Genomic DNA, 23,733 nt, shown 5'->3' with positions numbered 1-23,733 from the left:
GATCCTTGAAACTTCCTTGCATTTCTAAAGAAATACCCAGGTTTATGGGAAGAAGTTTTAATGAGACATTGTGCTGTTCAGGAAAGAGGAAATCATAGTTTCTGACCTCGGGAGCATTGATGAAATAATAGAGCAAAGGCTCTAGGGAAATTAGTTTTTAGGAAGTGGAATCCAGTGGCTCATCGCACATTCTAAATGGCATCAGAGTGAGAATGACAGTCTGGCTGATTGGGTTTAGTGATGTGGATAGATTTGGCTGCTGTATCATCCAAAGTAGATTGAAAACCCCCAGATATCAATGAGACCTTACAAAGGTATAAGGACTATTGAGCAGCAATTCATTCTAGGACTCCATTTAAGTGAGAACAGCAGATAGGCCAAGAGAGATCAGGACAATTTCAGTACTGGAATTATAATCAATGAAGATAGATAATCTTAAATTTGTTCTTGTGCCTGTCCTGACTTGTTCAATCCACAGATATTTCTGACACATCTACTGTGTACCAGGCACTGTATTAGAAAGTGTACACAGCAGTGACTATGACAGATACGATCCCTGCCCTCATGCAGTTTCTGTCCTAGTGAGGGAGACAGACACGTAGACAGACAAATGAGTATATAAGTGCAGATGGTGATGGACGCTTGAAGGAAGAATAGAAGGGTGCTGGTGGGGAGAACAACAGGGCCACAGACCAGGTTGTCATGAAAAGCTACCCTGAAGGTTCAATTTCAGTCCATGAAGTGTTTGAGGAAGCCCTGTGTGCGAATCCTGTGTAAGGACGTTCAGATTTGTCCTCTAGTTCCACTTCTTCCTACTTTCTAAGACACCTTGTGCCCCCAGCCCCTTTCCTTCAGCCAGTGCTTTCCATTTTTCTCCACTATCTCCCCACCCTCTGCATGATCAATTCTCTCCAATTTTGAAATAAAGCCATCACATTTGAATTCTTCTCTCCAGTCTTACTTACTTAATTTCCTCACCACTAAAAACCTCCCATAGTCCCCTCTTAACCCCTTGTTGATTTTGTTTCATTGAGGTGTATTTAAATAGGTTTCTGAGGCATAGGTCTATCCAAAAGACTGATGCACATATACTTAAAGTTTTAATTCAGCTGAACTACTAACATCTTTGCTTCAAGTACCATGTCATTTTTCATTAAATTATAAGCTACTACATCTTAAAATAATAACCATGTGATAGTGTTATTTTTGCAGTTTCTCACAGTAGGTGCAGTTGAGGACAGATTAAACTGTTCTGGGCTAAAATGAAGCTCTTGCCAAAAGAATTTGAAATCCTTAAGCTGAGACTTGATCAAGGTAGAACCACATTTTGCCACATGACACAGTGCGGATGTGGAATGGGTTGTTGTAATAAGCAAATTAATAATAAACAAATAATAAAGTGATTGGTTTTTGTAGGGTTTTTTTTTGGTGTTTAATCTCCCAGCAGATGGGCATAAATTAGGTCACATTAAAATGAATTTTCCAATTTTGGTAGCTCTATGCCAACCTGCCGGAGTGTGAATCCCAGTGACTTGCATAATCTCTCTTACTCAAGCATCTCTGAGACCCTTTGGAGCAGCTGACAATCAATCGCCCCTGCATGGATCTGCCCAGGATGCCACTTTGTACTGGCCTCTGCTCTACCAGTGGCCTCAACCCACATTCATCGGTCTCTAGAGCACCTGGCAGCAGACACCAGCAAGATCGTTCTACCTATTAATGCTCTCTGTTCCATCTAGGGGGTGCCAGCACATTATTCTCTTGCCCAATAGACAGGAGAATGCATCCTCCCTTCTAGTTCTCTCAGGGGAGCCCAACAGCAGTGCTTCTTCTTGAACTCTCAAGTTTTAAGAAATTAGTAAAAAAGTTCTTCCAGTTCTCACACTCAACCCTTTGTCTTTCCAGATTGTGACTGGGAGAGTTCATATGCCCATCACCACAATCTACTCAAAATCACTATGCCTTCTGGAATCCCAGGCTTTATAGCTGAGTCTGGTTATTCATACTAGATTTCTTAGCTTTTCTTAGAGTTAATTCCTACCCAGCGACTTACTTTCTGTTTTAGTGAGGATGGTCTAGATCATGCTACAAGAAAGAACTCCAAAATCTCAGCTGCTTAAAACAATATAAGTTTATTTCTCATTTATGCTGTGTGTTCATCATAGATTAGAAGTGGAGAGAGGGGGGTTCTGCTCTTTACTTAGGGACATGGCTAAAGGGAAACTCCACCATTTGGAAAGTTTCCAGTCATGGTGGCACAGGAGAGGGACACTACATACCGGTTCTTAGTGGTTTTCCCCTGAAAGTGGCATGTGTCACTTCTCCTCAAGTTTCCTTGGCTAAAGTCAGTCAGCTGACCACACTTAACTTCAAGGGACCAAGGAAGTGCAATCCTGCCATGTGCCTTGAAGGAGGTGAACTGGGAATGTTGGTAAACAGCACTAGTAATGATCACACCGCCTTCCTTGAAATTTTTCTTCTATAACCTTCTCCCTCTCCCTGCCCACTCCTGCCCCTTATGACATAGCTCTATTTGAATGACCTTCAGTCATGTAAGTGGCTCAAGGTTCCTCCTTATTAGTGAGTGGTTCTTGCTAAGGGTCTCTCTTGAGTTGTTGGCATGGACTTCAGTCATCTCAAGGCTCATCTGCTTTTAAGGTCACTCATATAGTTGTCAGGCCTCAGTTCCTAGCCATGTGGCCCTCTCCATTGGGCTGCATTTGATATGATAGCTTGCATCCCCCAGACTGAGAGATGAGAGAGAAAGAGACATCCCAAGACAGGTAGAAGCCACAGTGTTTTTTAATCTTATCTTGAAAGTGACATGCTGTCACCTTTTGCCAGATGATGAACCCTGGTACTGTGTGGGAGAAGAGACAAAGATGTGCATACCAGGCGGTAGGTAATTGGGGACCATCTTGGAGTCTAGCTAGCACTGTCCTTCAAGAAGGCTCCTCACGTCCCATGTAAATCCATGGCTACAAATAAATGCTTTCTGAATCTCAGCTTCTGCCAAGCAGTGTACCCAACACAGAGCAAATATAATTTAGAATTTCTCTCTAGGGGGTCACTTCATTTAGACTAGTGTTGGTCTTCTTCTATGCAGTTAAATAGTCTTGTATCTTAATCATTTTCTATGTACCATATCCAAGGAAGTACATTTACTCTTCCACAGAACATTTGCTTTATTTATGTTCTAAGTGCTATTTTTAAGTCACTTGTGTTTAGGTGGTGGTTGTACTTCAAATGTTAAGAGACATAATATATAGCAAATAAGAGCAAATAGATACTTGATATTTTTTCCTGCCCCTTTCTGTAGAAGGATGAGCTATGTGAGCTAAGTGTGACTTTAAATAGGACACTGGGAGGAATTAGAAATTGTGGCACGGTTGCAGAAACCCCACATTACAATCCATCCTTGTCAGCACTCTGTGATGCCATATACCAGTATTCCTTTTGGGTTAATCAAGAAATCATTGAAAGATATTAGAGGGAAAATACAATTTTTTAAGGGGAAGGAAGTTCATATTTGGAAGGAGGGATTATGCATGGCCGTTATAATAACAAATAGGGGAATGCATATGTGAATTTTTATGTACTCTTGATTTTATTGAGCAAAAGTAGGGCGATTTATTTTCCTTTCTTTGTTAATTGTTCATACAGGAATAAACCCTACTGTGCAGGAAACTAGGCACTCTTCCCTACCTTCTCCTGGTATTGAAAGTTTATTGAAATCCTCAAATCAGTTTCATACCATGGTACCAGTGATGTCTCTTGGATTAATTCAGTCAAACCATGCAGTGTGACCAATGCAGACAGTCTGTTAGAAGCACATGGATAGCTTGCCTTTTCTTCATTCTTTCTGCCTCTATTGTTTCTGCATTTTGTTTGCTTTTATCCTGCCATCTTGAATCTCTTGTACCCCAAATTATAGTATGCTCATTATATGCAAGGTTTCTCCTCCTCCCCGCCCCCTCTTCCTTCCCCCAGTGACATCTCACTTCATTCCCAAGAAAAACATCGCCCTCCCCTCTCAGCCCGCTGTGTTTACATTTCTCTGCTCTTTTCCTCTCTCCCCCTGGCATGCTGGTTTAATCAATTTTACCAAATGACTTTCCTGGCAGCTGTAAAAAGAAAACTCAGAGACAGTTAATAGCAATCTAATACAGTACTTTTTGTCATTTCTCTGAAATGTACGGAAATGTTTGGTCATTGGATTGATTTTTAATGATCTAAATGATCAGATGTCTCAACTCTGCACTGCAGCAGCCTGATAATAAATAGGAAAGGGGAGGGGCTTGGGCACTGGGTGCTCACTCAGTGCCACATAAATAATCCCCCAAATGCCAGCCAAAGAGACAATGTAAAATATGTCTTTGCCAAATCATATATTAGCATTTTTAAACAAAGACACCTAGCTCTTTTAATTTTGCATATGGAGGAACTAAAACAAGATGTTTTGGATGAGGGTTTAGAAAGTCATTGATGGGCTTAGCAATCAGACTGCAGCCTAATTCTATGCATATCTGTTGACATAAGCAGGACGTCAGCAAAGTGCTTCCCAACATCCCCAAATAGCATCCTGGCATCTCAAAGGTAGGGGGAAGCTTTGGCTATCTTTTATCTGAAAGGCAATAGAACTCTCAAACATACACGAAATCAGTAAACTGCAAAACAAGGCACTTGTTTTTTCTCTCTGTAAGAAATAAATTAAACAAAAATAAAGATAAGTATGGGGAAAAGAAACAATGAAATATTATGAACTCCCCATAAGGCTTATTAACTAGCTGTGAAAGCTTGGGTGACTTGCTTAACTATTCTGGGCTTTGGTTTCCTCACTGCAAAATGGACAGACTAGTAGTACTTTTCTGGATGATTAAATGGAGAACAGCAAGTCAAGTGTTTAGCATTGTGTCTGGTACTTACTAGTTACACAGCTCATGATCGTTTTTACTATATCTACCCTCTCTGTAATTACCCCTCCCTACAGTCCTGTCCGGCCAGGTCTACATCCACAGGATGCGGCTGCTTTCACAGTACGGCGGGCAAAGTGGTTTTGGAGTCCAGTCGCAGCCCAGACACTTACTTTCTGGGTCCATGAGCAATAACCTAACCCCTTCTAGGCTCTTTAGCTTCCTCACCTATAAAGTGGGAGGTGTTAATACTAGCTTTATAGGGTTATGACAAACATTAAAAGAAATAACTCGTGTAAAACTCAGTGCACAAAACCTTTCCCCATCAAAGGGACTCAAAAATGTTAGCTTTATTTCATCCTTCTCCCCTCATTTCCAAAAGTTCTAAATGGTGTGTGGAAGGAAGCTAATTTGTTTCTTGTGCTAATGCTTCAATTAATATGATGTTCTTTTGAGAAGCTCAGCTCAATTTACATAGCTATACAGATACATATACATCTGTGTACAGATACATCCTTTACACCAGGCTGATTTGGGGCTCACACTGATGAAAGGAGTTTTATATATGTCTTCTGTCAAAAAAGTATAGTTCTCCTTGAGAAAGAAGGCACTGTTTCATTTTAAAGGCTGGATCTTAGTTATCAGTACAATAAAGTCACCAAGTTGGGCTGCCTACCAGTCTAATGAGTTTCTGTTGGATTAGTTCCATTTGGTCTGTTTCATGGCCTGGGTCAGACAGCTCACTAATGGATGCACTTAACGATGCCACTTTGGTCCAGATGGTGTGACTGAAGAGGCTCAATTTCAGTGCTGGTAAAAGTGACCCAGAGGCACTCTTTGCTGATGATATTAGGGGCATGGTCTTTGTATTTGAAAGACACCGTCTCCCTCTCCCCATCCCATATTGCAAGAAAATTAGATTCTAATAGAAAGAACAAGGCCCAAGAGTTGTAGTAACAGGAGTTTATACCCTCATTTGAGAAATTTTGTATTCCTGGGGTAAATGAGATCAATTTTGGCTTATAATAAGAGTTCCTTATGTTTTTCAGATGTTGGAGAAAGTGTGGCAACAAAGCAAAGCAAAACTTTGCAGTTACCATGGCGGGTGGGAGTGGAGATATAAAGCAAGAAAGACATAAAACAGAATTGAGTTTGATGGGTTGTTTTAATTTTCTGTAAATATGTTAGGTCTTTAGAAATAAATTTATAATCAAAATTGTAAATATATTTTACAAAGGATTGGAAAGCTGAATATCAATTATATTGTAAAATGTTTCAAAATTTTTAAATGGATAGAAAAAATCTGTTTGGACTTAGGATCCCTAATTATTAAATATTTATTTTTAACTCTGAAAACAGCAAATCACCTACATATTTTATAAATCTATATCATTGTCTTTATACATACTAAAAACGTCTCGATCATTTGTTAGTATTTTGTCTTTGTTAGTATACTTTTTTAAGTGTCTTCAACCCTATTAAATGTTTAGAGGCTTGGAAGTTACTAGGGAAGAGAGAGAAAGGTACAGCTTCTCCAAGAACTCAGCATCTGGTCAGAGAGATAGAAACAGGATTCTTTTATTACTGTCAACAGTTCCCAAATGAATATCCTTGTGTGTGTGTGTGTGTGTGTGTGTGTGTATTTGCACTAAAGGAATCATTTTTGTAGGATAGACTCCTGCAAATCAAAGTTATGTGATTTTACATTTTAAAAAGTCTACTCATTTGTACTCCAAGAAGGTCTTTCCAATCCGTGTTTCCACCAAATGTTTTAGGTGTACCTGTTTCCCACCCCCTCACCATCATTGGATATTTTTAGTCTTTCATTTTTACCAATGTGATAGGCAAAATTTCTCATTGTAGTTTGAATTTATTCCTTTGGTTATCAGTGAGATAGAACATCTTTTCAAATGGCTATTGGCTATTTGCAGTTCTCCTTATGTGATGTTCATTTGCATCCATTTCCCATTTGTCTTTTGGGTTGTTGGTCTTATTCTAATTAATTTATAGGCTCTCCTTAAAGCAAATGATACCCAAATCGTACCATGGCTATGTTTATAGCCTACTCTGCTAACTCACTTTGCATTAGTCATTGCTGGAGAAGCCTATACTATTTAGCTTTTTCATATTTCTACAGTGTTGTTTTTCTTCTTCCCAAATGTAACATTCCCACCATTGAAGTCAGCAGGTTAGATGGCAAACATTTGAGGAGGTCAAGGGCAACAAATATGTATTGATTCTTGTATGTGTTCAGTGGTTAACCTATACCTTCCCATGTACAGTCATTGTACTATAGTAATCCCAAACAAACCTAAGAAATAGGTATCATTGTTGTTTTCCAGAGGAAAAAGATTAAGATTCAGAGAAGGTTGAGAAATGAGCCCAAGGTGAATGAAGTGATAAGAGACCTCAGGTCTGTCTAATAATACCAAACACCTGGGCTCCCTCCACCAAACCACACCTTCTTCAAAAATACTCCTATTAACCTAGCAGGGCAAATTAGCTCGTTTGTACTCAGGGCTCCGAGAAGATGTCATACAGAAAGAGGCAAAATTAGGACTTAGGTTTATCAATCTCAAGCTTTGGTTGCGGACTAGAGGGGGGAGGGCGAGGCTAATGATAAGAGGGATAAAGTCATCCTTGGATTAACTTGGGTAAAGGAAGAAAAAACGGAAAAGGCAATCTCAACAGTACTGAGGATATAGGGTGCCCGTATCAGTGAGCTGGCGCTTGCAAACAAAGAGGAAAAAGGGAGAGACCATCCAAATAGAAATGTGCGTCCACTTCAGTGTTCATGAACCATCAAAGAAACAGCATCAACAGAACAAGGACAGCAGCATGGACTGGAGAACAGTTAAGACTAATGGTACCTCATTATGGGATGCCATTCAGACTGGAGGTTAAAACAAAAAAAAAGCAGAACTTCATACTGCTGAAAGTTCTCCCAATAGGAAGCGTGTCCAAATACCAGAGACTTAGTTTCATGGGAAGAGGATTAGTTATACCTTGGCCTGTTTATCCAAAAGCAAAGATGTGGGTAGCCAGTTTACTAGAAGTGTCTTCTTGGAGTATAAGGGACAATTATGATAGCTTAGGCCACCGGCTTTCAGTAAATTCCATCTTGTACTTTACAAAAGTTAGCTCATTATTCTGCTGTTCTTATGAATGTGTTAGTCTGCAAACATATCGTTGTCCCAAATTAGTCACCTAGTGTTTCTCTGAAAGTGATTTAAAATAAGCACACCCACGTCATAATATGGAATAGTAAAATAGGTCCTGGCTTGATCCTTTAAATGGAATTCAGCAGAAAGTATGATTCGCTTTCCAAGGGGTTTTTGGCACACACATCAGCTTCTGATTTCCTAACATTAGAATGTGATCCTTGCCCTGAGTATTGACAATATCATGTAATATAAGAAACCTCTTTAGTTTCCCCCGTGAACTCCAAGAGAGATCCAAGCCTACTGATACATGATGGATTTGCAAATTGAACATAGCTTTTGTTTGTTTGTATTTACATTGGTTGTCACAGGTGTCATCAGTTGTCACAACTGTTGTTTCAGTTCAATAATAGCAATTGCAATTTTGAGAATTAAACCTCTGATTTTAAAAGTGTTTTTTTTGGCAGATGAGCTTACTCACCAGCTATTTAGAAAGAAAAAAAAAAAAATGTGAGAAACCATAAGCTTCCCTCTTCTAACTTGGTTACCTATTGAGAAGTGCCCTGGATTATAATCAGTGTTTCATGCTGAACCCTCTCAGGGAGGACGCCTTTGGTGCAAGTCTGGAGCTGCTAACTCAATAGCTTAACATAAACAAATAGGGAAGATGTGTTGTCTTATAACTTGAAACTCCAAGGTAGAGCATGCCAGGGATGGGTTTTTTTTGTTTGTTTGTTTTATTTATTTGTATTATTTATTTGTTTATTTAGTTATTTTTCAGGGATGGTAATTAAGAGGCTCAGGCACATCACCCAGGTTCTGCTTGCCTTCTTAGCATGTTGTCTTTTTGCTCAGACTGACTCTCCTAATTATCACAAGATCATGGCCCCAGCCAGGCCCAAGGTCCAAAGGTAGAAAATGAACCCTTTCTTCTTTGTGCTTCTCTTTTTAAGAAACACTTCTCCCGGAAGTCATCTCAGCTGACTTCCTTTTATATCTCTTTGGCGAAGTTTGGTCTTAGGACATAAAGGAATTACTGGCCAGAAAATGGGATTAGACTGTTCAGGATTTACCCCTGAGCTGGGCAGGGAGTCACTTTCTCTGAGTACTTAGCTGCCTCAGAAAGTAAATTCCCCCAAAAATAACTGGGTTTCTGCCAGCAAGGAAGAGGGAGGGTGGACGTTGAGTGGTTTACCAGCAATGGTAAAGGAACCATGGTGTTAATCACATGGTAATACATGTTAAAACCGAAGTTTCAACAAAGGCACTGAGGTACAATAGCCACATTCCAAAGTGTGGTGCCCGTCCTAGATTCCAAGTTTCAAAATAGGTGGCCAAGAGTCAGTTTCATGACATTTGGGCCACTTACACCAGGGCCCTTAACTCAGATCAAGGCAATAACAGAGTTCAGAGAGGGGAAAGGAAGTGCAACTTATGAAAAGCTATTATTCATTTTTTATAGAAAGAGTTAACTGGGTGGTGCTATGAGCCCTACCCTCTCTTCCCTCAAAGGGGGCTGCAGTCATCTCATTGACATCAAGCCCAGAAAAAGAGGATTCGATGGTGGGAATTTTTCCCATGGACCGGGTGTACACCACACGTGAGAGAGAGCTGGCCCTGAGCCAAAAGGCACTTGGACTTCAACAGCAAGGGTTTGGGTTTATAAGGATTGGATCCCTAGAAAACCGTGGGCTTGGTGGGGGGGCTGAGGAACCAGCAGCACTCTGAACACAAGCTCTTCCTGGGTCCTAGGAGTTGTCACCAGAGGGACCAGTGGGGATGCGGCTGATGAACCCACAAAAGTGCCCACGAGACAAAGAGGCAGCTTTCAACATCTGCCAGGTCCCCAGTGCAAGATGCCATCTTAGGACAGTGCCCGTTCAAAAAAAAACTCTTCTCCTTCCTTTCATCACCTCTCTGCATGCTCTCCGACCCCAGAGGAGTCAGTACCAACAGCTGTGAAGTCAGGCTAGCAAGGAGGGGGGAGATAGACCTTACCGCTGCCTCACCCACTCACCCTGTTGCAAGCAGCTAGTCTGCAGTGGGTCCAGCTGGGAGCTCGAAGATGTGAGTTAAATCAAGTTTGGAGTTTCAGAGTACAGTTTGGAAGGGACATTCTATTTTTATTTTTATTTATCGATTTTTAAATATTTATTTATTTATTTGGCTGTGTCAGGTCTTAGTTGCGGCACACGGGATCTTCACTGCGGCTCACAGGCTCTTTGTTGTGGCATGTGGGCTTCTCTCTAGTTGTGGAGTGCAAGCTCCAGAGTGCGCAGGCTCAGTAGTTGCGGCACACGGGCTTAGTTGCCCTGCAGCGTGTGGGATCTTTGTTCCCCGATCAGGGATCGAACCTGCTTCCCCTGCATTGGAAGGTGGATTCTTAACCACTGGACCACCAGGGCAGTCCCTGGAAGGGACATTCTAATATCTGAATAGAATCTGAGTTGATGGTTTAAAGAGAATATAAAGTTCTCTGTTGCCTAAGATTGCCCAGAAAAGTGATGAGACTTTCTCCATAAATTAAACTTAAAGGGGTAGTGAGAAACCAAAATAAAATGTGTTTTTAATACATATCACATGTCCTTATTTTCAATGACTTTGTTATAATATTAATACTCTTTAAAAACATTTTTTTAATATCCTGACAATATCACATCACATTTATATCTCTAGGTGCATGTTTCTCCTTTCAATCGTCCTCTAATATTTGAAAGGAAAATTATTTACACTGTCCAGCAAATATTCTGATTTTTAAAACACCTATGTGCCAGTGGAAGAATCTCAAAGAAGATCTGTGTTAAAGGTGTAAGAAGCAGTAAGTCATTGTGAAAAACAAGGGAAATGGGAAAGTTAGTATTAATGGTAGTGCCCTTCTGTCCCGCTCCACTGCCTTTCACTTGCCCTTGTCTTTATTCTCCTCTTCTTCCTTTCAGACTCCTTAGGACTGGGAGTTTAGGATTGTCACTTGCTCACAAAAGGTACAGCCCATGAGGAGAAGTCACCAGGGATTCTGGGTTGCAACAATGGCTTGATCCTTCTCCTTCAGGAACAAAAATATTCCAACCCTTGACACACTATGGTAGCCTCATCCAAATGGCCTGTGCCTCTAATCAGTGGGTATTTGTTGGGCAGAGGGAGAAAGGTGACGAGTTTATTCATTAACTTTGTTCCTGCTTCCTGTGCAACTTCGATTCTTTTAAAAATAAAGCAGCCATTTCAAAAATCATGGAAGCTTGCTGAGAATACTGGTGACAAAGGGTCAGATTCTCATCTACCTGTTCCATCAGCAATCTGAAGGGGAAGGGTCAGTGAGAAGAGTGGAGAAATCCTCAAAGTAAACTTACTATTTGATCAGCTTTGCTACTTCATTTTGTGGAAAAATTTAAAGTTCTTTTGTGTCTTTATCCCTTTTACAAACCTCAGAACTAAAAACGGCAGATGAAATCATGTTACATTTCACATTGACTTCTTCCCTGCTCATATGACGTGCTTCCCATAGAGAAAAGTATAAGCTACATGGCTAGGCAATTAGATCACATATTAGTATTTTTCTTTTTCATTCAGTTTTGGACATGGTGTTTATGTTTGCCTGTTTGTATCTGTTAGGTGAGCTGTGTGGTCTGCAGTGATGTTTTTAGGGGTGGAGTATGCCAATTAGAGAGAGAGGCAGGCTAGTTGATAGTTTCAAGTGCCCAGCATTATGGATTCTCCTCCAAGTCAGAACATTAAGAAACACAGCAGAGCAGAAGGTATTGAATGCTAGGTGACGGAGGAGTTATCTGTCTACAATAGGCAACTAGGATTTAGTAATTAGCCTTGAATTTATTTTGCACCCAAATGCAAAGAATGTTTTGATTAATTATATCAAAATGACTTTAAAACAATTATTCTAAAATATTGACTTCTGGTTTCAATGTTTTAATATTTTAAAACTGTTAAATGATTATTTTAAAATAATCATATGAATGCCCTTTTTTCTCCCTAAAAAGGAATTATGCCTTTCAAGTACTAAATTCTCTTCCTCCATAAAGCTAATAAAAATGACACTATTTTCCTCCTTCCTTAATCTCTCTCTCTCTTTCTGTCTTTTGCCTCCTTATCTGAAAGAAATGAACATTCAGTGAATAAAATGATGAAAGGGGTTTGAGAAAAATAAGAAGCTAATATTTTGACAGGAACTGTAATAGATGTCCATCAGAGAAAAAGGATGCTCTCTCCAGAATCCCTGCATGTGGATGTAGATGTACATACATTAATTGTTAATTCCTTTGTGTGTATGTATGTGTGTGTGTGTGTGTATGTGTGTTTTAACTTAAGCCCCTTGATCGAGTAACCATCAATTCAATGTCAAGCTAATTCACTTGGCTAATTCACTATTTATTACAATATAGCCTTAATTTTAAATTGCTTTATTTGGGGGGAGAGGGAAAGGATTTATGAATAGCAACATAAAATTTCTTATATGGTGACTCGTCTAGTCAAGATTTTGATTGCAAGAAAAAGAAACTGACTTAGACTAGCTTCTGTGAAAAAGGAGGGAATATAGTTACTGGAAAGATACAGAAAATCACGGAAACAAAATGGAACTGGGTCTTGTTGGATTTGTAAAACTCAAGAATTGAGGCAACTCCTCTTTCTGTGGCTATATAATCATCCATTTCTGTTTGTCTCTGTGTTTCAGCTCTTTGCCTGCTTCTATCTGTAATTGCTACAATTTCCTTAGTCATTAGTTTGCACTTGACCCAAAATGCCTTCAGCCCCGAAGTCCACATAACATTTTGGTTCAAGCCCATCTGGAACTGATTAGATTCCCTACTTTCTTATGACCATTCACATTCCAAATATACAATATTAATGTTTTCTATCCAGTGAATGAATCAGGTGCTAGTGGGTCAAGTTTTCATACCTATTGCAGTCAGGTTTTATAAGGGTACTAAGGATGTAGGGAAGGAAAGCTCTTTAGAAAGAGCTGTAGGCAGACAAAAATAATCATGTTTGGTATAGTGATTGATTCATTTATGATAATTATTCACTCAACTAATATTTCACTGAGCACTTATTATGCACCAGACACTATTCTAGGCACTGGGGATACCACAGGGACAAAACCAACCAAAAAAATCCCAGTGCCCTGATGGAATTTCTCTTCTTATGATGATCAATAGCCCTCTATTTCAAAGATAACTGAAAAAAAAAATGGAGTAGCCATGTCCTCATACAGTAAATATGTGTTGAAATAACAATACATATGTATTGTGTCTTTATATGTATGTGTAATATCTACATTATAAATATATACATATAATTTTTAAATATCATAGTCATAATTGCTTTTACTTAGTTAACTGTCAATGGTGTGTGAGTGGGAGTGTGTGTGTGTATTGGAAGCGGTAATTGAGGTCTTTGAATTTTAAATGACATGTGATTTGCAGATTTTGATGCAGCTTCTTTTAACTTCCTATGAAAATAGTTATGAAAATATACCCTCCCAAAATTACAATTAAAAAAGCCCTTAAACCCAGGACCAAGAGTGATTCATTGCCAGAATATTAAAGAACCAATAAATTAGATTGAAAATATAAATGGTAGACCATCCATCCTATTCCATTCTAAAAGTAGGTAAAAATAATTTCTTGGATTTACCTGGACCAGAATACATATATACTGTATATTGGGTTGGCCAAAAATGTTTGTTCGTGTTTTTCCGTAAGTTGTTACGGAAAAACCCAAATGAACGTTTTTGGCCAACCCAATACTACTACTATAGTAGGTACGTAACTACCTTAAGTTTTTTAAAAGAAATATACCAGCAGATACAAAGTAGGATCAGAATTAAGGAGTTAGGAAATCTTCAGGTTTGCAGATACTTACATATTTGAGCTGGAGTAAAATAAGCACATCCTGTTATCAAGATGTGCGATCAGATATTTCATTTTGCAAGTAGATATAGCTTTAATGTCGATGGTTCCAACTCTGAATGAGTACTACTTCTGGCCCCAGTTACAGTGTTTGTATGGACGTGGAAAAAGAATAATCAGTTATTCGTTTCTCTTTTTAAGACTTGATATTGATTTAGCTAATGATGTTAGTGCAGTGTTTGAATTCTTGAATATATATTTTGAATTTAACTGTTTGGCTTTGAGGTTTGACGTTAGATATTTCAAGTCTACCAGAGATTCTATCTGACAAATATTAGAAACTTGGGTTTGATATTCCAATATATTGATATTAACTATAAATGACTATTCGTCCTTAATAAATACTAGGTATATTTTTCTCTTCATTGGTGTCTCAGTTATGCAAATAATACATAGAAATATTCTCATTAAGAAGATTAATCAATTCAGAAATATGTAAAGTAAAAGGTGAGAATCCATTTTTAATGAGGCCTCCTTTTACTTCCTTATCTCAGAGGTAATTAGCTTGTCAGTTGTTTGGTGTATATCCTTCTAGATCTTTTCCTCTACATTGGCATAAATATATATTTATATTCACATGCATATTTAAATTCATATTAAGTAATTCATATTAAAAATATTAGGCTGCAAACATGAGGGTTTTTTTTTTTTTTCACCTACCAATATTTCAGATATTTTTTCCAAGTCATTCTTAGAAATCTATACTATCCCAGAAACATGGGTATATATTGAAGCTGGGCCTTATCTTATTACATGAGAAGTATTTTTACTCCTTTAAATTTCTGAAACAAATATGATACAAAGCTTTTAGAAAAGTTTAAGGTAGAAATGAAATATAATTTCATTTCAGAAGGGACTTCCAATACTATCTCATTGGTTTTTGTTTCCATTTTTTTTCCATTTTAATTTAAGTAAATCGCAGACCATGTGAAGAATCTATATTTTATTACACTTTCTAATGACTGAATTAAAAGTATATGTGAGCAACATTTAAGGAGCTCTCTTCATGTTACAAAGTATTTTCTATAATTTACCCCAGAAATTTAAAAATTATAATGACCTATAAGTTTGCTATTATTTCTGTTACAATAAGGAAACTGAGCCTCACAGAGTTTTAGTGAGTTGTTCAAAATTACACAAAAAGTGAAAGGCAGAACCTGAAATTAAGGGCACACATCTTGAGACTCTAAGAAAGAATACAAATTCGAACTTTTCTTCTTCAAACTTGCTGTAGATTTTTTTCCACATTTGATTTTTGAGTAATCGATAGTAAGTGCTTTCTTTGTATCCTAGCATTAGTTATTCCAATACTTCTACTTTCAAAGATATTAATAGTGGAATTTAGCAAGCTTTCTAAATATCCCAGTTATGAAATGTATTGTGTTTGATAGTATGAGAATTTTGTCCTGTAAGTGTGTTTATTTATCATTTAAGATGAGAAGATTTGTTTAGGCTATATGATCCAAAATGACTTGTTATATTAGTTAAATCATGAAAATTTCCATCAAAGCATCTGTTGGTTTTAGGTGATCAAAATGGGTGTTTAATGAATTTCTTTTTCACTTTTCTGTTGGTGGTTGTATTTTTGGTCATAAGAACATGTAGAAATTGAATGAACTAGCAACTTGCTGAAACATGACCCAGTTCCCTGATTCTTAGCGGTTGAAACCATGGCTTCATAAAGAGCTCCTCTTATTTCAGTTATAAAGGTGCTGAACAGTGTGCCTTCAGGCTTTGCTAGAATTTGCCAGAAGTGGGAAGTCATCACTATCAACATGGTCATTAGTTAACGTTTGTTTACTGAGTGCCAGCAACGTTTTTGGTGTTATAAATACACAGAGAAAGACACTGTTGGGATTGGGATTGGTTTTCTGCAGCGGTGCGAGAGAGGATTTGGTCTGGAATGTTCTTTTCCTACTCGGAGGTAGGGGTGGGGAATGTGCAGTCATCTTGCGTCTCATTCTGTGTACCGGGATGCTACTCTCACCTGTTTATTAATTGATGATATTATATATATATAATACATAGAACAAAAATATGTATATTTACACACACATGCACATGCATAAGCAAAAAGTACACATAAATTTCATTTTTATTAGACAATTTAAAAAATATTTTGCTTTTTTAGCTTTTGGTGAAAAAGTCATATCCCCCAAGATATCCAAGTGACTGTATCTTCTATTTATCTTCTATTTATAACATACTCATACTGCTAATATAGAGAACGTGTTAAAAAATTATGCAGAGGTATTTGTATATATAAAATTTTTTATGCAAAAGTTAACCAGCCTCTTTAAAGAATGGGAAGCTTCTCTAAAACATCTGAAATGACAATTAGGATTCCTAGAAGATTAATCACAGAATACTTTTTAGACCCTTGTCCGTATCTAAACCTACAGGAGTTTTAATTTTATTTCACCCAAGTTATTTAAGAGGCAATCATTGGTAGTAGCTATTGTTTATAGCAAAATGTGATGGTGACCGAAAGATACACCTTAACACTTGAAATTAAAATTTCATTCTGAAAGTGAAACTCAGGAAAATCAATGAGTTAAGTCATTACATCAGATAAGTGACTGTCAGATAAGTGACTAAAGAGTTTTAGGAAACACACAAGGTTTGGACTAGGGTGTGTCTTTATTATGCTATGCTTACGTTAGCATAAAGATATAACTTAATCATTTGTATTAAACTCATTGTGAAATTGAAGGGGTTTGAAGAGAATGGCGTCCTGAAACTGACAATACAGGGATAAGACTTTGCCTAAAAAGTGTTAATTTTGTATTCCTACTCTTATGTTTTTGTAAACATTTTTTAAAGAACTCCCCTTTTCAAAGCAAACCTAGGTATAAAACAGGTAAAAGCAGAGGGGCTCTGGTTGAAACAGTACGAGGTAGTTGGCCTTCCCTTTGCCCTGAGTGGGCTTGAGGCAACTTTGCAAAACCACAGGACTCCCAGGAATTTGGTTTGAACACCATCACCCTTGGGAGCAAAACCCCCTAGCCACGGCAGAAAGAGACTTTAATTATAGGAAAAGGGCATGGGGACACTGGTTAGTTAATTCTTCTCTGACTTTGAGTACAGTAAACAGTCTTTCATGAAAATGTTAGAGTATTCAGTTTGCTCGGAGTTTGTAGTTTACACTTTATCAATAAAATGGCATCCTGTTTTTAAATTTTTTTCTTGTATCAGTCTCCTATGAGGATAGTTAATGTGAGTCCATCCTTGAAAGACCGAATACTCTCGTGCTTATCTTGGGATTAAATTTTTAAAAAGGAGAAGATGACTAGCCTTTGTGTTGTTAGACCTGAGCCTACACCATGGCTGTAGGAAGTTTGTGCCAATCTATGGTGTCCTGCTAATAATGAGAGCTCCTTTACTGATTGAAATGATGGGGCTGAGATCTACCATAAAAGTAATTTTTTATGCTTACTCCTATATTCTTAGAAGTTCCATGAAAAGATGATTACCTTTTAGTAGAAAAGACAGATTTGTATTACCCTAGTCCATCAACATTATTCATCTTTGAGAACTTTTTTTTTCAAATTGCCAACCTATTAGTTCTGCCCAAATGTTGTTTCATTAAGACCACACATTTGTGAAATATGAAATAAGTCTTGTGAAGTATCAGTTTGTAAAATAGCGGTCGTAACTCTGAAGACCCTGTTTCTAATATACATGGAATAAAGATGCTGGAAATCAGCTATTTCTATTCTCTAAGCAAACCCATTCTTTTATATATGTTTGTTGCCTTGAGTTTTCAAAATACTCAGTTTAGGATTGCTTATTAATATGTAGTCTTGGTTCCCTGAACTGTGAAGTAAATTACGTTTTTTTCTTTGTTGTCCCTCAGGCAGCAATTTGGCTTTTCTACTATTTATCATAGCTTCTCAGTTGTGTGTCCTTTCATTCTAATTTGTTATACCTTATTCTAGACAGTTGCATCTATAAAAATAGAAACAAAAAGCCAAGAAAAGTTTACTTTAAAAATATTCAGTTGAACTCTCCTCTTAGTTTACATATATTTTAAGTTTACATTTCCTCTAGTAAGCCGATGACTAAATTATTTACATTTTTAAAATTTTTAAAGTGATTTATTATATCATTGCCCACAAATGGAAGCATAGCTAACAAGTATTGAATGTTGAACTGTGTGGTAATTGAGAGAGATTCAGAGATATTTTTGGTATTATTTCACCCATGGGTATCACTTTGGCATACAAACAGAGTAGAGTAGAATGAAGTAAAAAATAAGGAAATTTCAAATAAATGTTTATTACAAGGGAAAATAAATTTCTATATCATTTAAAAAAATCTTTATATTTGCTACTTTCCATGGAGACCTACTCTTTTATGTAGTGTGAGAACTAACTATTGGTTTTGAAATAGGTTAATATCCATCATTCTATCATCATCATCATCAAAGAACACTAACCTGTCAAATAATCATCAAATAATCTGAATTTTCTTCCACATCTACTACAAACATGATGTGTGATGATGAGCAAATACTATCATTTTGGAAATTCATCTCCAAAGTTGTCATAATCAATGTCCTACTCTCCTCAGCATGGTTCTGTGAGGCTAAAATAATACGTGTAAAAATAAAATTTTAGAAGCATAGCACTAATGCAAGATGGTGTTCTTATGTACAGAGGCACCAAAATATAGTGGTAATGCAGGCAGGCTTTGGAGACAGACTTTCTTGGTTCAAATTGTGACTCTTACTAGATGTTTGACCTTGAGCAAGCTGCTTAATCCTAGAGCACCACAATTTCCTCATCTGTAGATCAGGGCTAATAATAATCCATCCCTGATAGTGTTGTTGTGAGGATTAAATGAGATAATAGTGTATAAAACTTTAGTACAGAGGCTGGGACATTGTAAGTGTTCCTTGCTCTTAAATAATAATATTTAAATATCTCATGTAATATCAAATTTTGAATTACTCAGTGATGCTCGGTTCAAGCATTCATAGCTTGTTAAAAACAATTCAGACTGAAGTCTTCTGGTTCAGATCACAAATGACTTTATGGAAGAGATTTATTCCCTTCGGCAAAAAGAGGTCGTGAGGACACTGCCTAGGCTACAGGAAATCCCAGGAAATATTCTCAAGTTCCTTTGCAGCTGTGGTACCATCTTTTTGAACCTACAAGTTCAAATTGCTTTTAAATGAATCACTCAGTTCTTCCTCCGGCCAGGAATACTTTCATTAGGATTATCGTTTGATCAAAATGAAAACTCCCCAAATCATGGCAGTTTTCACGAGCAAATTTCTTTATACCTGGTTTTGAATTTGTGGGAAATGCCACGCCCCACTCCCCCCACAGCTCTGTGTAATGTTTTCTGCTATGACAGGGCCTCACTGGGGAAATCCTAGCTGAAGATAATAGCATGATGTATTAAATGTTGCCAGTATTCCGTTTAATAATAAGCAATTGCATAACAGGCTTTTTAAATACCTAAGTAAAAAGTGATACATTAATATTGAGTACACTGCTACTGTAAAGTCCATTCTCCTCCTGATTTCCAACAAACACCATTTAACTGCCAACCTACTATTACCAGAGTTTACTATTTTATTCTTGCTCCAAAATGGCATCAACAGCGATGGGGTGCTTTCAGGGGATTGTTGAACAATTTTGCAACAAAGGGGGAAGCTTGAGGAAATGCAAAACAGCCACTGTAGGCGTGGCAAGGCTTTATCTCAGCACGCCTCAGACCCACACACCCCTTAATCAAACGAGCAGCTTTATGGCGTGCGCAATTGCAACTGAAATATAACCGACTTCCGCAGAACTGGCTTGCAGAGGATTTCCTGTCCAAAAATGACCGTGTGGTCATCTGTAGCTAAATGGTTACAGATCGTCAAGTCAGCAAGGCACCCCCCACCCCCCCCCAGCATTTGTGTGTTTTAAAAACAAGAGAGTCGAAGTGACCAAACCCTGTCATTTGCGAATTCTCTCTCTGGACTTCTTTGATTTCCTTTCTTTTCATTGGGTAAAAAGGGGAAAAACAAAACCCAGCCAACAAAAACCCTCCCTCCTTAATATCTGTTTGTTCAAGGTGTCATTTCCCTGGGAGGTTATTTACAGGTTTCTCGCTGCTTAGCTTGTCTTGCCTGGTGATCACTGACTGAAAGAAGAAATCTGCTTTTTTGGGGCGAGCTGTGTGCCTTTAACCCCTTTGGTCGGCTCTTCCTTGGAGGCGAGCGAGGCGCGCTGCAGTGTCTGGGAACCCACCTAGAGGGCCCCCTTGACGCCAGCACATCCCCTGTCGGGGAGCAGCCTCTGCAGCCGAGCGGGCTGCTGCAGAGTTAATGTACAGGACCACGGAGCCTGCAAGTGTCCTGAGCCGTTCAGAGCCGCCGGCAGGCACAGCCCAGGGCAGACGAGGCGGCTGCGACGATTCCAAAGGTTCTGCTGGAAATTCGGCGCTGGGGGACCCCAGTGGGAGCCTGTTGCCATTGTGTTTTAAAAGCATGCAAGGTCTGTATAGCTCGGGCGTGAGAATCTTTCAGAAGCTGTGAGAGCATCTGAGTAAATGACACCTACTGGGAAATTGAATTGGGGGTAAAAAGAGAGCGAAAAAAAGAGAAGAGAAAGACAGCGGGGGAAGAAATTCTTAGACAACGTCTGACTTGCAGCTGTGAAAATTCATTTTCTTTCCCAGGCAAAATATGAAAAGCCCGCACATGGGTTTGATAACAACAAATCAGAGGGGTTTCTGCAGGGAAAGGATCAATAGCTTAGTCATTTGACTGAAAGAGAGCAAACAGCCTTATTAAGGGGTTAGGCAGCAGAAATGAATTTCCTCCTGACAGCACCTTCTGAAGTCATGATGGGAGCTCATGGGGATCCTGTCCTGCAAAGCAGAAATTGCTCCTTGCCTTCCTACTTTTGCAGTTGAAAACCAGCAATTCTGAGATTGGGGAGAGAAGTTGGCTTTTGGTTATACATGGTTGCTAGCCCCTCTGCCCAGGTCTTTGTCCGACACGTCTCAGAAGGCAGCACTGCGTTAAAGTGACCACACATGAATATGTGCCTAAGAAAGAAGAAAAAGCAGTATTCATTTCTAAAGGACAGCATGGCAAAGCAACCTGAAGTTTCCCATTTCCCTTCTAACACTTCTTTAACAAGGATAACAAGAAACTGTCTTTTGACTCCTTTTTTCCCACATTCCGGAGTCGTTCCTGCAAGGATGCATTAATTTCCACTCTAGGCAGTTGGATTTTACTGGGACAATATTTGCCACCATTTAGGATTAGCGAATGAACTGGCTATTTTAGTGTGTTGACTAACTAGTGGAACCTAAATGGGTGGACCCATACCTGCAGTACTCTGTGATGTTTCTTTCTTCAAACCCTGGAAGGGCTTTTGTTGTTGCTCATTGTTTTTCGGGGGGGTGGGATTTTGGGGAATTCAATACTTGTTGCAATAATTGCCCATGATAGCTGCTCAAACAGGAGAGTTGGAATTCATCTTTGAAAATCACTACATGTAACATACGAGACAAGGAAAATATTAATGACAGAAGATCTGCCAACATGATGCACGTGAATAATTTCCCCTTTAGAAGGCATTCCTGGATATGGTGAGTAATCGATATCCCCTTCAGTTGGTAAAACTCAGAATTATAAAATTCCATGACAGGTGCCAGAGGTGGGTTTGTCTTGAAAAAGAATATTGGTCTCAAATGAGGATGAAAAGTAAAACATGTTTAAAACCAAATGCTGCCTGATAAAGTAATGGTTATGCAAAAACAAATTTCTTGTTAATATAAAAGCATCCCAAATAAGAAGTTAGGTATGAGGGCATTGACAATTGCTAACTGATTTCATTGAGAGACAAAAACGAACAAAAAAAAGCAGCCACAGCAACTTTGAGAATGGCAACTATTTAATAAGTAAAAGAAAAAGGGAGGTTTGGGATTTGACTTTTGCTCTTTTGTCTTCTTTTATTTGAAAATTCCCTGGGAAAGGACACATATGCATTTCTGACATCTCATGCCAGTTTGCTTGGCCTTAGATCTTTGTAAATTTCCAAAAGAAGGTTAAGGGAAAACTTAGAATGTTGACTCAGTTTTAAAATGACATTAAGATGTGTTGGTGCCCCACACTGAAGGAATATTTTAACTATTCAAGAAATATTTCTACCAGAATGAACCAATTTCATAGAATTCTAACAGATGAATCATGAGGTGTTCAGACTCTCATAGAACTTGCTTAGTGCATTGATATTTGGTCATGTATTAAGGTTCAGAGTAATGAATTAAGGTCCCTGGGCATGTGACATCATGTACCATTTCTTGTTAGAGTTTATGACTAGACATTTATAGGAACTAGTTGCTGAGGGTAGTATAAGGGCAAAGCTCACTATTTAAAAATTGCTTGTTTCACCACACCTTTAGGGTTGACTGGATTCAATTTCCCATAACAGAAACTCTGTGAATGCATGATAAAGGCACAGTTTAAGGCTTTGGGGCTATGAACATGGTTTGGTTTGGACACTGCAATGTATCTCATTTTGAAAGTATATTTCTCAGGTATATTTTTTGGCTGGCCTTAGGAGAAGTGATACACATCAAATACAGGTTTCTAAGGGTTTTCTAGTTGCTTTTATGGCAGTGTCTCAAATGAGAGTGTCCTGATATCTTGAGGCTCCACCAAAATCCCCTACTGATTTATTACAGACATTTTAACTTGTTAGCTGAAGATCAGTTACAGAGAAGGGTGAGTGACCTCCTCGGTCACTGGGCAGGTACTCATTTTCTATCAATATCAGATACATCCAGAATCGACACTGTGGCGTATCTTCCTTCTCTGCCGCCCAGAGCCACTGTCCCCAATGTCTAACGTGCTTGGGAGGGAGTCTGGGTGACATGCCTGCAAACCTCAGTGGCCCACTTCCAAGTGCATCATCAGAGTTCCCGACTCAGGGGGACCTTTGGTGCCATCGCTTTGCTGGACCTGATGGTGAGGGTCAGGCATCAGCAATGAGGTCTTTGTCATTCTTACTGATATAGTCACATAAATAGTCTTAAACCCTAAGATTAAAAGGTCCTGGAAACAGTCCCTGGCACATAGTAGGTATTTGTCAATTTGTTTTTTTTTTTCATCAATTTCTTATGCCTTCCTTCAAGGTTAATTTTGTACCTATTAAGATTTGTTTAGGGAAAAAAATTACCATTCTCATTTCTATAAAGTGTACTTTGCTATAGAGCAACAGTTTTTGTTCTGCCTAAGCCTTGCTGTTTGGGTCTATTTGTTTAGTTGCAATAGGAAGGATGCAAGGTACTCTTTGAATGCCTAACATTATAACCACCTTTTATTTTGTTGTTGTTGTTGCATTTACCTCACCTCTGCTTTTGACTAGAAAGAAACGAGCTAGTCAACTCTATAGTTTTTGAAAGAATGCAAATATGCTTATTCATGCTCCTCTAGATCTGTAACATATATGTTTGAAAGCTTTACGGAGAAGTTGAGAGCCCTGGTGGTTTTCTTTTGTGCCTGAAGCTAGGTAACCCTTCATACATTTCACTGCATGAGGTGCCAATTTGTTGCTATTGTGGCCAAACAGATCCACGGTGGAATGTGAGTGTTCTGTGTATCTATTCTTGCCTGGGCCCTTTAGAAGGATTCATTAATAAGATGTTAAACTCAAAGGAAGAAGGTGGTGGCTTTTTCCAGTTGACCCAAATAACGTTGTGCTCAACTTCCCCAATTGTTGTTTCTTT

The 23,733-nt window shown here is 38.5% G+C and overlaps 1 protein-coding gene across 10 annotated transcripts in view; it reads left to right on the top strand.

The window, feature by feature from the left end:
• The window catches only part of PDE4D (phosphodiesterase 4D), a 1,113,076-nt gene that overhangs the window by 533,363 nt on the left and 555,980 nt on the right, over positions 1 to 23,733 (top strand). Inside the window, exon 1 of one of the 10 annotated variants that reach the window (XM_059916418.1) lies at positions 21,506 to 21,591. The exons of the other annotated variants lie outside the window; for them this stretch is intronic. Within the exon in view, the coding sequence (XP_059772401.1) occupies positions 21,545 to 21,591 (47 nt within the window). The 5' untranslated portion in view covers positions 21,506 to 21,544. Of the gene's footprint in view, positions 1 to 21,505; positions 21,592 to 23,733 lie in introns of those variants that run through there. 10 annotated transcript variants of the gene reach the window in all.

This window comes from Balaenoptera ricei, chromosome 3, assembly GCF_028023285.1.
Source record: "Balaenoptera ricei isolate mBalRic1 chromosome 3, mBalRic1.hap2, whole genome shotgun sequence".
Classification (NCBI taxonomy): Eukaryota; Metazoa; Chordata; class Mammalia; order Artiodactyla; family Balaenopteridae; genus Balaenoptera; species Balaenoptera ricei.
Note: the sequence above shows the minus strand (reverse complement) of the source record. Positions and strands in the feature narration are given on the sequence as shown.